The 11,849-nt window shown below is 54.9% G+C and overlaps 1 protein-coding gene across 1 annotated transcript; it reads right to left on the reverse strand.

Moving 5' to 3' along the window:
* Nucleotides 1-297: 297 nt before the first annotated feature.
* VOLCADRAFT_90726 (pathogenesis-related genes transcriptional activator) lies at nucleotides 298-8,167 on the reverse strand (the record flags this gene model as incomplete). Its single annotated transcript, XM_002950348.1, has 13 exons — nucleotides 298-515; nucleotides 640-694; nucleotides 956-980; nucleotides 1,704-1,819; nucleotides 2,335-2,666; nucleotides 3,363-3,492; nucleotides 3,879-4,052; nucleotides 4,316-4,502; nucleotides 4,752-5,398; nucleotides 5,828-5,902; nucleotides 6,857-7,156; nucleotides 7,639-7,863; nucleotides 8,051-8,167. 13 exons carry the CDS (start codon nucleotides 8,165-8,167, stop codon nucleotides 298-300), a joined length of 2,601 nt encoding a protein of 866 aa, XP_002950394.1.
* Nucleotides 8,168-11,849: the final 3,682 nt, after the last annotated feature.

Here is an 11,849-nt window from a genome sequence, read left to right on the forward strand (position 1 = left end):
ACTTTTACCATGCCAACATGGAAAACAATTCAACGACCAAGTATTATTAGGACAGCCAAGCACTCCGATAGGCTAACTGATTGGGCGCATTGATCTCTTAGCTCGTTACTGGACAATGGCCTGGTGTGGGGGTCCGCAGGAAGCACCCGCGGGCGGTGCTATAGGGGTAGAGGAGCATGTTTCAGTAGTGGTAACTTTTGCGAAGGCAACCGGATCAAGGTGGTTTGGTTGTGTTGGCGTGCGTGTGTTGCGGCGGCTTAGCTGTGTGGCGCGATGGTGCGCGGTGGAGCTTGCGCTTCAATGCGGAAGGTACTGGTTGCGGAATGTTGTCTGCGACATGGTCGTGGGCGTGCCGTAGCCCGCAAACTGGCCAGTACGAGCCGAGGGCTCAAGGGCTGCCAGATTGCCCATAAGCACCATCGCTATGAAGTGGGAACCTGAACGTCTGGCTATAGATGCTGGAACGTATGTGGTCCCACCGCAACTCAATCGTTCCCTTTTATCACTTGCTTTGTCTGAAGAGGGGATGTTGTAGATTGCTCACATTGCGGCAGGATGAGCTCATGCAGGGTCGAGGGGGGATCTGACCTTATTACAGTCTAACCTCAGGAATTTACAAGCCTGCCGCTAAGCTCTCACTTGTAGGGCCGGACGGGATTTCACGGATGAAGAGTTCACCGGTAGCGTTGGCCGCCTGCAGGGGGGAGAAGTCCCGGGCATGATACCCGTGATTGCCGCATGCGTAGCAGCAATCGGCACTCCCTCCACAACAAGCGAGCAACTCGTGTACATGTATATACATTGCGTGTATTGCGCTCAGCCACGGCGCATTTAATTCACCCGCACCGAAACTGTGACGGACCATCTTCTTCACTCCGCAGTCGCAAGTAGATGCCTGAAAATGCAAACAATTATCCTCAAAAGTTACTGCGACACAACGCGATGCGGCACGCACCTTCTGCGCAACCAAAGTAAGGTACCTGCCAACACGCAAAGCAGTGCAACCAAACCTTGCAGCATGAATCCTGTCACAACGAATTTCGGGGGGATCTGAAGGGATTGTCGGTGCGTACTGTACCCCGCGCTGCATGGGCCGAAGCCGGACCACGAGAATTGGTTCCCGGCATTCTTCAGTACAACACCTCCCCCACACAGGACGTGATAAACGGTAGCTCTTGTAGTTGGCTCTTCCTGACACACCGCGATAAGTCACCGCTCGACCTGCTCGCCATACACACGGCGGGTTACGGAGTCCAATCACGGAAATGGAAAATGGAAATCACAGCACTGTCGGCAAACAGCTGCAACTCAAACAACAACGAAATGCGCCAAATGGGAATTTGCCCTCGAATGCATCGGCGCTCGTCTGCGCCCTTGCTTCTTCACGGTCTGGACCGACGGTGCGACGGTGGTTGGCCCATGGCCACCTCCGTCCTGTCGGTGAGCTTCCCTCCGCCTCGCCTGAATCGCCCGGGGGGGGCTGCCAAGGCCACAGCCCAAAGCCGTGCCTATGACCAACCACTGCCGCGACCACCCCAGCCGGAGCCGCCAGCACTGACTCCTGTGTGGCTACAGATTATGTGTACGGGTGGTACGGCGCCTATTGTACACCATACATGCTGCCGCCCGTGCCACCGTACATCATTGCCTGGCTTGGCAACGAGATCAATAGATTGTCTGAAGACTCCACGACGGGCGCCCACGGAGCGTCCACTACAGGTGCAGCGGCGGCGGCGGTGGCGGCGGCAGGTTCCGCAGGCGGCGGCAGCCCGTCCACCATCAGGGACACCTCCAAAGCTGCGGCGCTGCTGTAGCTCAACTGTGAGTGGGCACGAAAATGGTGGGCGGGATGTACGGAACGGAATGTTATGGGCAGGTGCGGGCAGCACGGCTGGGATGCAAATTGGACTCCTTGCCGGGGTCGGCACGGCACACAAGTAGGAGGAGATCTTTGCACGTAGCGGAAGCGACGAGGCCTTGGTGAACGAGGATGTTGGACGAGGGCAACGAGCGCAACTATCGATGAGGAGAACGAGATCAATGAGGACTTGACAAGTAGTGAGGCGGCGGCGTACGATTGGTCGAGCATGTCGTCGCATCATCACCCTTATGGCCTATATGCATGAGGGCGCCATTTTGAGGACCGAGAAGAAGACAGGATGCACAGAAATACACGTTCGTACAAAAATACATCGGTGTACGAATGAACACATGTATGGATGTACGAATGCACACATGCATGTGACTAAACCGGAACGTTATGAAGTAAAGTGGAAGCAGAGATGTAAAGCTTTATTTTAAGGCGTCCGCTCGTGCACAGCAAACTAGTCGCACCTGAGGTGGATGCTGCAGCTCTTGCCCGGGGTTAAGGAAACTCGGCGGTAGTTCCTGTCGTACATCGACTTGCGGCCGCAGCATGGACTGTAGCTCTGGTGCCGGCGGCTGCGCCAGCTCCGTCCGCTGCCGCTTCCACGCCTGCATGCCCGACGACACACCCATCGGCTTGGAGGCAGCCGCTTGGTCATCACCGCCCATGTCCATGCCACAACAAGTCTCTTGGCCGTTGGCAGTTGCCAACGATTGTTCAGGCCCCAGAGCCGTCTTGATGTTTTTAGCGAAGCCTGACTTGACCGCCTCCGGAAGCAACGCGAACGTGCGCAAGGTGCCTGGGGGAGGGGTGAAGTTGTTAAGTCTCAGCCGGCAAGCCGCTGACGCACATCTGTTTCGGTCTTTTCAGGCGTTTCGGTGTCCTGGGGGCTCGCGGTTGTTCGAGACATCCCAAGGAAAAACGATAACCAGGAGAAGAAAGGGGAAAAGAGCCCCCAGCGAATGAATAAATGAATGGATGAATGAACGAGGTTACAGCAGATCCTTTCAGATCACCGCCGATGCTGTCCGCATCCGAAAACACGGTGTGAAGGTCCTTAGAGGGTCAAGGCAAGTTTCGTACCACTGCTTGCACAGCACCAAGGCAACCAGAGACACTCCCTGCCCTGCATTCCTACGGGAATTTACCCTAGGCGCGACCAACACAAAAAAGGGGTAGGGGGCCCGTAGCTAGGGCAAATTCCCTTAGGAGTGCAAGGCAGGTGAGTGTCGCCGGTCGCCTGTTGCTGTCTGAGCCGTGATACAGGATTCGGCGTTGATCCCTCTAAGGGCCTTTATCGGCTAGATCAGATAGGATCCAAGGTAACCTCCAGCGTGGTAAAACAAAAACTCCAAATGGGGCAAACGGAAGCAAAGCGATTTCTCTACGGCACCGTGCCCGAGTGGCGAAAGGCACCGGAATGAATGCTGTGTACACACGGGGCAATTACAACCTGCTGGCGCCGGTTGCAGTCAGGTTTCTATTCTGCACTCACGTGTGGTGACGCCCTCCTCAATGTAACGCCGAGGGTCGAAGTTTGTCATGGCGTTCAGACCTTCGCGGTGCAAGGCGGCGAAGTCGTACGCCATGGCAGCCGCCTCCGCCGTCCCGAAGCATCCCAAGTACTGCAACGGAGCGCAGCACACCGCTATGAGGCTTGTGTGTGCTCGTGGGTGATAAAGATGGAGACGTCCATTTCGGACAGGGCTGGAATGGAAGTTATGAACATTCGTATGAGGCTAAGTGCCCTAAACCGCAGGGATCAGGGGCAAGGGAAGCAATGCATGCATGAATGGAAGTTGTTGCACTGGATTGCACTGCCAGATTGCCGGTGCTGTACACACCCATATACTGTACATGCCAGGTAAGGCCCAGGAGACTAGGGATGAAAGGAAGGGGAGAGAGGCGTATCTGTTGTACTCCCGAAAACGAGCTGAGCGACCCACACCGACCCACACCGGCCCGGTGAACGCGCCCTCTGCCGTCAGGTTGCCAAGGACATGCAGCTTACCAGGCAGGCAATCCGCGCCTCATAGGTACCCCCCAGACGGTGCGGAGTTACTCCTCGGTACTTGGACCCTCCCCGGCTGAGACCGCTACTTTGCCGCCGAAGCATGTTTACCACGTCCTCCTTGCTCATCTTGGACAGCGACTCAATTTCCTCACTGTAGAACTCCAGCGGAAGCTGCCAGAACGTGTCGAAGCACAACATGTTCTTTTAAATTATAAACCGACAAAGATCACATTACGTGTATTATATCATCACCGCAGTTTGCATGCGGTTGGGTTGGAGAGGAGGCATGTGTATGTGGAGGGTGAGAGAGAGAAAGAGAGAGAAGGGGAGGGTGAGAGAGAGAATGCATGTGTGTATAGTCGTGACGCGGGTCTCACTAGGAACAATTTGTACAGCCTTCGCGCCGCTACAAAGCTTCACTTTTAGAAACTCACATTGGTGTTGGCACGGCTCCCCCAGAACACGATAGCCGCAATGTCATATGCCCTTGCCGCCTCCAGCTCCGTCTCGTAAGATCCCAAGTAGATCTGCTTGCCCCTAGCCCTCTTCATCGACTGGCTCTTCTTGCGGATCGCCGTCGAGTCCCAGAGGTGGGCCTCCCACTTGTTCGTGTGCCGGTGCCTGTGTGGGTGGGGAGAGGGGAGGGGGGGGGGTTCAGGAGGAGTTGGGGCCCCTAGCTTTGCATGAAATGTCGCTTGAGGGGCCACCAATCCTGAGCTCCCAGCCCTCGGCGTGTGTACGTGAAACACTTAAGGAAATCAGAGTCGTTTAGAAAGGGAAATTCAGGGGGGTTAGGGGAGGGAGAGAGATAGGGAGGGAGGATGAGCGGGAGGGGAATGGACCCCAAAGGAAGGATGCATTGTTGCCCACCTCCCGAATGCACGCCAACACAAAGTGCTTAATCCGCCCTCATCGTTAGCCCGGGGCATGCAATTAAGCACTTTTAGCACCTGCCTGCTAACACCCTTAAAGTTAGAGCTGGTTCCGGCGGTCTTCTTCCGAGTCCTCGGGCTGGGGCCGCTCGTATCCGTGTTCGCATCATCGGGATTCCTGACGAGCTCTTCGATGTCGTCGTCACCATCACGGCTGCTCTCGCCACAGCCATCTTCATCACTGCCGTCAGCTATGCCACCATAATCGTAACCGCTGGCGGACTCGGCGCTTGCGTCAGGACTGGCACAGATGATATGGTCCCGTGCCGGGATACCTGTGTCGCCGCCGATGCCGCAGAGGCCGCCGCCAGCAGCGGCATCATTGTGCTTGGGAGCAGTTTCATCCATGCAGGCCGACGGCGCTTCTGCTCGAGAGTCTGGGGTGCTGACGACAGCGTTGCTGCCGTTACCGCCGCCCCGGACATTGGGGACCCCCGGCTGCTGTTGCACGAACTGTTGAGTTGAGCTGGTTACAGCCCGGCTGCCGGTGCAGAATGGCAGAGTAAATTGTGTGGAGGGCACAAACACGGAAGGCAGCGGCTGGGGCTGCAGCGGCTGCACCAGCGGCTGCCATGGTAGTGTAAGCTGCGCGGAAGTTGTGGGGGTGTCAGAGGTGGTAGTCATGGCGGCGGCGGTGGCAGAGATGGTCACAGTGCCGCCGGTTGCGGCGGTCATAGAAGCTCCCAAGAGGCGCTGGCCCTGCTGGTGTGCTGCGCAGCATGAAGAGCATGGGGTTTCACATCAATTTTGATGAACGGGGGCGATGGTGGTGGGTGCCGTGGCCATAGAGGAAATGCGAAATCAGGCTTGCCGTGACCAAGGCGTTACCAACGCGTGCCGTGATTTTGCATTGCATCTTACCGTGACAAAATGGCGAGGCATTAGATTAGGACAGGAAGGCAAGATGACAGATACAGAAAAAGCTATGTGCTCTCGCTGCTTTAAGGCAAGGGTAAAACGTAATTACCTAGCCTTGGTGGACCCCACACCTGTAGGCGGACTTGCGGTGCTCACCCAACCGCCATTACTGAAGATCTTATCTGCTCTCAGGAGCTCCGGCTGTGGTTGCTGCAGTTGCTCGTATTGGCGCTGTTGTTGGTGATGATGGAGTTGGTGGTGTTGATGATTCGAGTTGTGGTGCTGGCTGTTGGGGTCGTTTTGAGGCAAGTGATGTTGATGCTGCTGCCGTTGGTACAGCTGCTGTTGGTGCTGATTCTGTTGGGGTGGCTGCTGCTGGTACTGCTGTTGTTGGTACTGCTGTTGTTGGTACTGCTGTTGTTGGTACTGCTGTTGTTGGTACTGCTGTTGTTGGTACTGCTGCTGTTGGTAGTGCTGCTGTTGGTAGTGCTGTTGTTGGTAGTGCTGCTGTTGGTACTGCTGCTGATAATGCTGTTGTTGGTAGCGCTGCTGCTGCTGCTGGTGATATTGGTACTCTTGGTTGTACCAATCCTGCCGCTGTGGTCGGGCCGGCGGTACCATCACACCCGTAACTGTGCTGCTGGGCGCAGACAGGGCACCGAAACCGTTGCCGTAAACCGGGATGGAGCCAGTCTCAGCAACTGCCTGGCCGCCCGTGCCAGCAGCAGTAGCAGCAGCAGTAGCGGTAGCAGTAGTCGAAGCAACAGTAGCAGCAGCGGTAGTAGCACTAGCGCCAATAGTCAACACGTGTCCATTGACGCCATTGGTGCTGCCACCTCCAATGTTGGTGTTGCTGTACCAATGTGTAGGGAAGCCAGTTGTAACAACATAGCGACTGCGGACGAACTCGCAGTTGTAGATAGCCGAGCCGCCTGCAGGCGACAAGTTGGGGTTGCACGTGATCACACCGCCGCATGATGCAGGGCTTCGGCTCGGCTGCTGCTGCTGCTGCTGCTGCTGCTGCTGGACGTATAAGACCCGATCGTATTGATGATATTGCCCATGCTGCTGTTGCAGCAGGTGCTGTGCGGGATGACCCCCAAAGACGGACGTCTCCACTGTAATTACGGTTGCAGCGGGTGCGATTTCCCGTCCGCCGTTACCACCACCGCGGCCGTCACTGACCCATCGGCCGCCCACGAGGGCCTCCTGCTGCCGTTGATGTTCATGCACACCGCTGCCACTGTCGGTAACAATCCCGTCGTATGCGTGATGCATCCCCGATTGATCACTAGTTCCGGAACCCCTGGCACAGACACCGTGCTGTGGTAGCGGTGTAATTTGCTGTGGCAACGGTGCAGGTTGCTGGGCGGCCTGCATTAATGAGTGGTGGTACTGCTGCTGGTTTTGATGCTGCTGGTTTTGATGCTGCTGGTGTTCTACCACCGCTGGAGATGGAGCCGACGGACAAGCGGAGAGCGGGGCCTGCAGGAAATAGCAGGGAAGGAGCGAGCAGTCCTTCTGACGGAAGGTAAGGCCTTCGCGCCGATGCTACGAAAAGAGCACAATGAGGAAGATTTTTGAAGTGCAAGACATTAATGTCGTCTACACGCCGCTGGTATACGCACGTGACAAGGCAGGGCGAACTGAAGACCCGGCGTCGGAATACGGACGCCGCCATAAAGCTGTGCAGCGGAACGGATTCGGGTCCTAACCTAAAGGCTCCTCGGAAGCGAAGAGTTGTACAAATGGTGGACATTATTAGGAAGGTGGAGGGACATTCTTGGAGCCCGATAATGTGGTACGCCAGGGAAAAAGATATGATATGAAGTGTGGTGCAGTGCAGGGCGCATGCGTGCAGAGCACAAAGCGGTAAAGCACACAGTGCGCAGTGTGTTAGGGCCCTCGTGTGCAGGCCGTTCAGGCTCAGCAGAACGAATGACACTTGGGTGCTGGGCGCCACCCACCGGTTCAGAGGCGCTGTCGTCGCCGCCGTCGCTGCAGTCGCTACTGGGCCAGGGGCCCCCGAGGTCCTGTTGCCAGCATTGCAGCTCATCCAGTTCGCCGCCACTGTCGCCCAAGAGCCCGTCGTGTACGTGCTGACCATCCGCGTATTGATCAGCAACAGTGCAGAACATCGCGAGCAATCGTCGTATACGACCAAGTTCTGAAGCAAAGTTGTGAAGGCGCGACTGAGGAGGGAGGAAAGGAAGGGTGCGGACGCGGCTTGTGTCGGGCCTCGCGCATTATGCAGCAAGCACAACGGCGCAAGCATTTACGAGTGTCCTTTTGGGAATGAACCACAGGCACAGCTTTATGGGTAATTATAATACATTTATGTAAATGATTATTGGCTGTAATGTGCTGTGGTGTGCCTACTCTAATACACGTTTGCATCGTCGCGACAGCAGCCGCGAGCCGAGCCGCGGGCGGAGGCCCTCTCTCTGATAGTCGAGCCTTGAGGGAACAGAGTTGTAATCTAAGCATTTGTATCATACTTACCTCGCTCTCTCAATCTGAGCCAATCACGCGCGCCTTCAATGGTGCTACACAGCCAGCCGTCGCTTAGCTAAACTCCACTACCACAGCCCGTCGCAGGAGCCCACATACCGTTGCACCGAGCCAAGCAACCTAAATACATAACATACAAGCAATTTCTTATATAGATTCAATACTAGCTGGAGGCAGAGACTTTCTTTGACAGGACGCGCAGGTCACACATGTCGTGACGCGACAGGACGCGAAAGCGACATGACTTGACTGCGACGATGCGCTCCATTTGCCGGTCGGCTTGTTCATATTGTCTTATTAAAAATGTATATGAATAAATTATACATAAAGAAAGAATGAATTTATGCTTGCCTCGTTCGAGGCCTAGGAAAGGGCTTCTTGTCGCCTCGAAGGTAACGGCGGATGTCCATGGAAATCGCTGCGACCTAGCAAGGATCATCGCAGCGCTCTCTCACTCACTCATGGCTGCCTAGGAAGTCTAAAAGTCGAGGGATGACAAGACGGTAATAGCCAGGGTTGTCCTGTCGGGCCATCGAAAACCTTTGCATTTGCCGCATTGACGCTCCAAGCAAAACTATGTAACAGTCGGCCGTATGCGATATTGAAGCACACACGCAGATCCTCGTATGGACTTCGCATGAGCACGAAGGATACAACAGCATGGGATCGACGGTCCACAACATGCAGCTATGGGGCCCTCTTCAACCTGTTAGGATCCCTCCCCTTTGGGCCACGGCCGCCTCACTCCCCTTGGTGAGCATGGAAAACTAGTTGCCCAAACGAGTTGCCGTGTAAGCACATTTGCCCTGGCTGTGCCGCTCTCCGCAGACACGCGGAACGAGAGCTCGTGAAGCTCCAGCAAGGAGCCGCATCACCAGGCACCGGCTTATCTTGCGCTGCCCCACTCGCTTAGACAACCCTGCCATAGTGGTACTAGCTCTGTATTCCTGGTACGCAAGGGTACTCATGAGCTCGTCAACACCAACTTATTGCCCCAGCGTATCGCCGGAGCCATAAGATTCATAAAAACTGGGTTTATGCACTTTGACAGAAACATTATATAATTATAATAGGGTGACATATCACAACGGGGTTCGTCTGCATGTCCACTCATGGCCGATACAGGAGGCCTTGAATAAACAACTTAGGAATGAATGTGACGAGGTCAAGCAGGAAACAACTGGCATTCTGTATAAACAATCCGTTTCCTGTGTATGTATCCATGCTATGTAATGTTTTGGTTGTTTGGGCACGTTTGCATGGTATATTCATGTCGGGCCGGGAAGGTACGCAACAACACAAAATTAACTTTTTCACTACATTGTGGCCTGGATTGTGCCGAAGGTATCATTATTAGCTGGGTTTTAGCTGGCGCCGTTACGTTCGCCATTACTCAGCTCAGGTGCCATTACGTTCGTAATTACTTTTCTTAATTAACAGTGCTGCACGGTGCCCTTGATCAATTAAAAATGTTTCATGGTGAATCTTTCCTCGACTGAGCAACCAGTAAGTGGAACAAACAGGCCCCGTTGAAAGCCGCAACGAGGTTGTAGAGGTAAGCTAGTGCATGTTTGTTAGCTTTATTAAGGAGTTAGTCTCGCCGAGCGTGTGGCTAGCCCTGCTATATCCGCGGGCGTGTGGCTAGCCCTGCTAGGCAAGGTGGCGGGTTACTGTGCGACGCAGTAGCGCCTCGCTCTGTGGCGTCGGCATGATAGGTACAGCCATCTAGTGAGTACGGGCGGTTGACTCAAGAGCAGTACCAACAGCGGCAACAGCAGCGGTACCAACATGGAGCTAAGCGAGATCCCGAGCAAAACGAACTACCGACCGGAGACACGCCTCCGCAAAACACCATTTCAGTGGAATATTCCTCCAACATCTGGGCCGGAGGCAGCGCACGATTGGGAGGGGATGATTTCATGCCTTAGCATACCTGGGCGGGTTTGTTCCGACGGGGATGGGACGCATCCGTTAGGCTCCCCTGCCGCACGGCGTTGCGGGCTGTGGGCGGCCGACTTGCGGTTCTGTGTGTGTGTGTTACATGGTTGGGGGGTGCGTGACCCCATACCTGTAAGACTACCCATACGAGCCGAAGGCCCAAGGGCAATACTACAACGCCTAAAAGCCACGGAGAAAAGGAAAAACACCGCACATCAGCCCAGACTAACGTCCAAAGGGGGTAATTGAGTTTCGGTGAGCCCACATACGTTCCAACATCCTCGCCAGACGTGCGGGTTCCCATTGCATGGCCTCCAACATACTCTGTTGATGATCGAATCCCTCTTCAGCACGAATATCATTATAGGCTGGGCATTCCAATAACACGTGTTTTTCATCCTCAATTCGGCTATTAGGACCACAACAGTGGCAAAATCGCTGCCCCCTGGGGACGTGGTACTTGCCCCTTCGTGCTCTGTTCGCCTCCAAAGCCCAGCAACATAAACGAAACTGCATTAGCTTACGATGTGCTAAACGAGGAATGAAAACCTTAGCATGTGTTGGCCACATGACGGCTGCGGCTCCCGAAAATGGCAGCCCCATCCAGTGCTTATACTTCGCCATTTGTGTGTGTGTGTTACATGGTTGGGGGTGCGTGACCCCATACCTGTAAGACTACCCATACGAGCCGAGGGCCCAAGGGCAATACTACAACGCCTAAAAGCCACGGAGAAAAAGGAAAAAACACCGCACATCAGCCCAGACTAACGTCCAAAGGGGGTAATTGAGTTTCGGTGAGCCCACATACGTTCCAACATCCTCGCCAGACGTGCGGGTTCCCATTGCATGGCCTCCAACATACTCTGTTGATGATCGAATCCCTCTTCAGCACGAATATCATTATAGGCTGGGCATTCCAATAACACGTGTTTTTCATCCTCAATTCGGCTATTAGGACCACAACAGTGGCAAAATCGCTGCCCCCTGGGGACGTGGTACTTGCCCCTTCGTGCTCTGTTCGCCTCCAAAGCCCAGCAACATAAACGAAACTGCATTAGCTTACGATGTGCTAAACGAGGAATGAAAACCTTAGCATGTGTTGGCCACATGACGGCTGCGGCTCCCGAAAATGGCAGCCCCATCCAGTGCTTATACTTCGCCATTTGCACTCCCGGTTGCTTCCCATCTGATGGGTACTCCTCTGGCAAGACAGTCAGACGCGTATGGTCCCAGCCGCTCATCAAACGCTCTCTTAGTGCCGTTATTATCGCTCCTTCTGGTAGAGGTCTACTCAACAACCAGTCAACACGCTCCTTTACCCCCACGACTTCTTGCGGTATTCCGCTCCAAATGTTGCACTCCAAGAAGGAAAACAGTCGTAACATTGAGATTCCCCAACCCTCCCATTCCGGGTTGGTCAGGGCATCGGTTATCTCCTGCCGTAAAACTGCATGAGCAATGGATCCCACTTGCTTTTGAAGGCGGTTCCAGAAACGGAGGATCTGCTTCACCATGTAATATTGTAAGGGGAGTTCAGCCAGCTCCGCGTACAACAGCCTGTGGGATGGCCGTGCCGTCCCCACTACCTGCCTCATGAATAAAATCTGCAGCTGAACTGCACTATCCTTCAAACAGGCTTCGAACATGCCCTCCGCAAGGTTGGCTTTATCCCGCCGCCTTCCCGCCCTGTCCACGACCTCTGCCAGCGCAAAAGGGCCCCACGCCTGCA

This window comes from Volvox carteri, assembly GCF_000143455.1.
Source record: "Volvox carteri f. nagariensis unplaced genomic scaffold VOLCAscaffold_18, whole genome shotgun sequence".
Lineage (NCBI taxonomy): Eukaryota > Viridiplantae > Chlorophyta > Chlorophyceae > Chlamydomonadales > Volvocaceae > Volvox > Volvox carteri.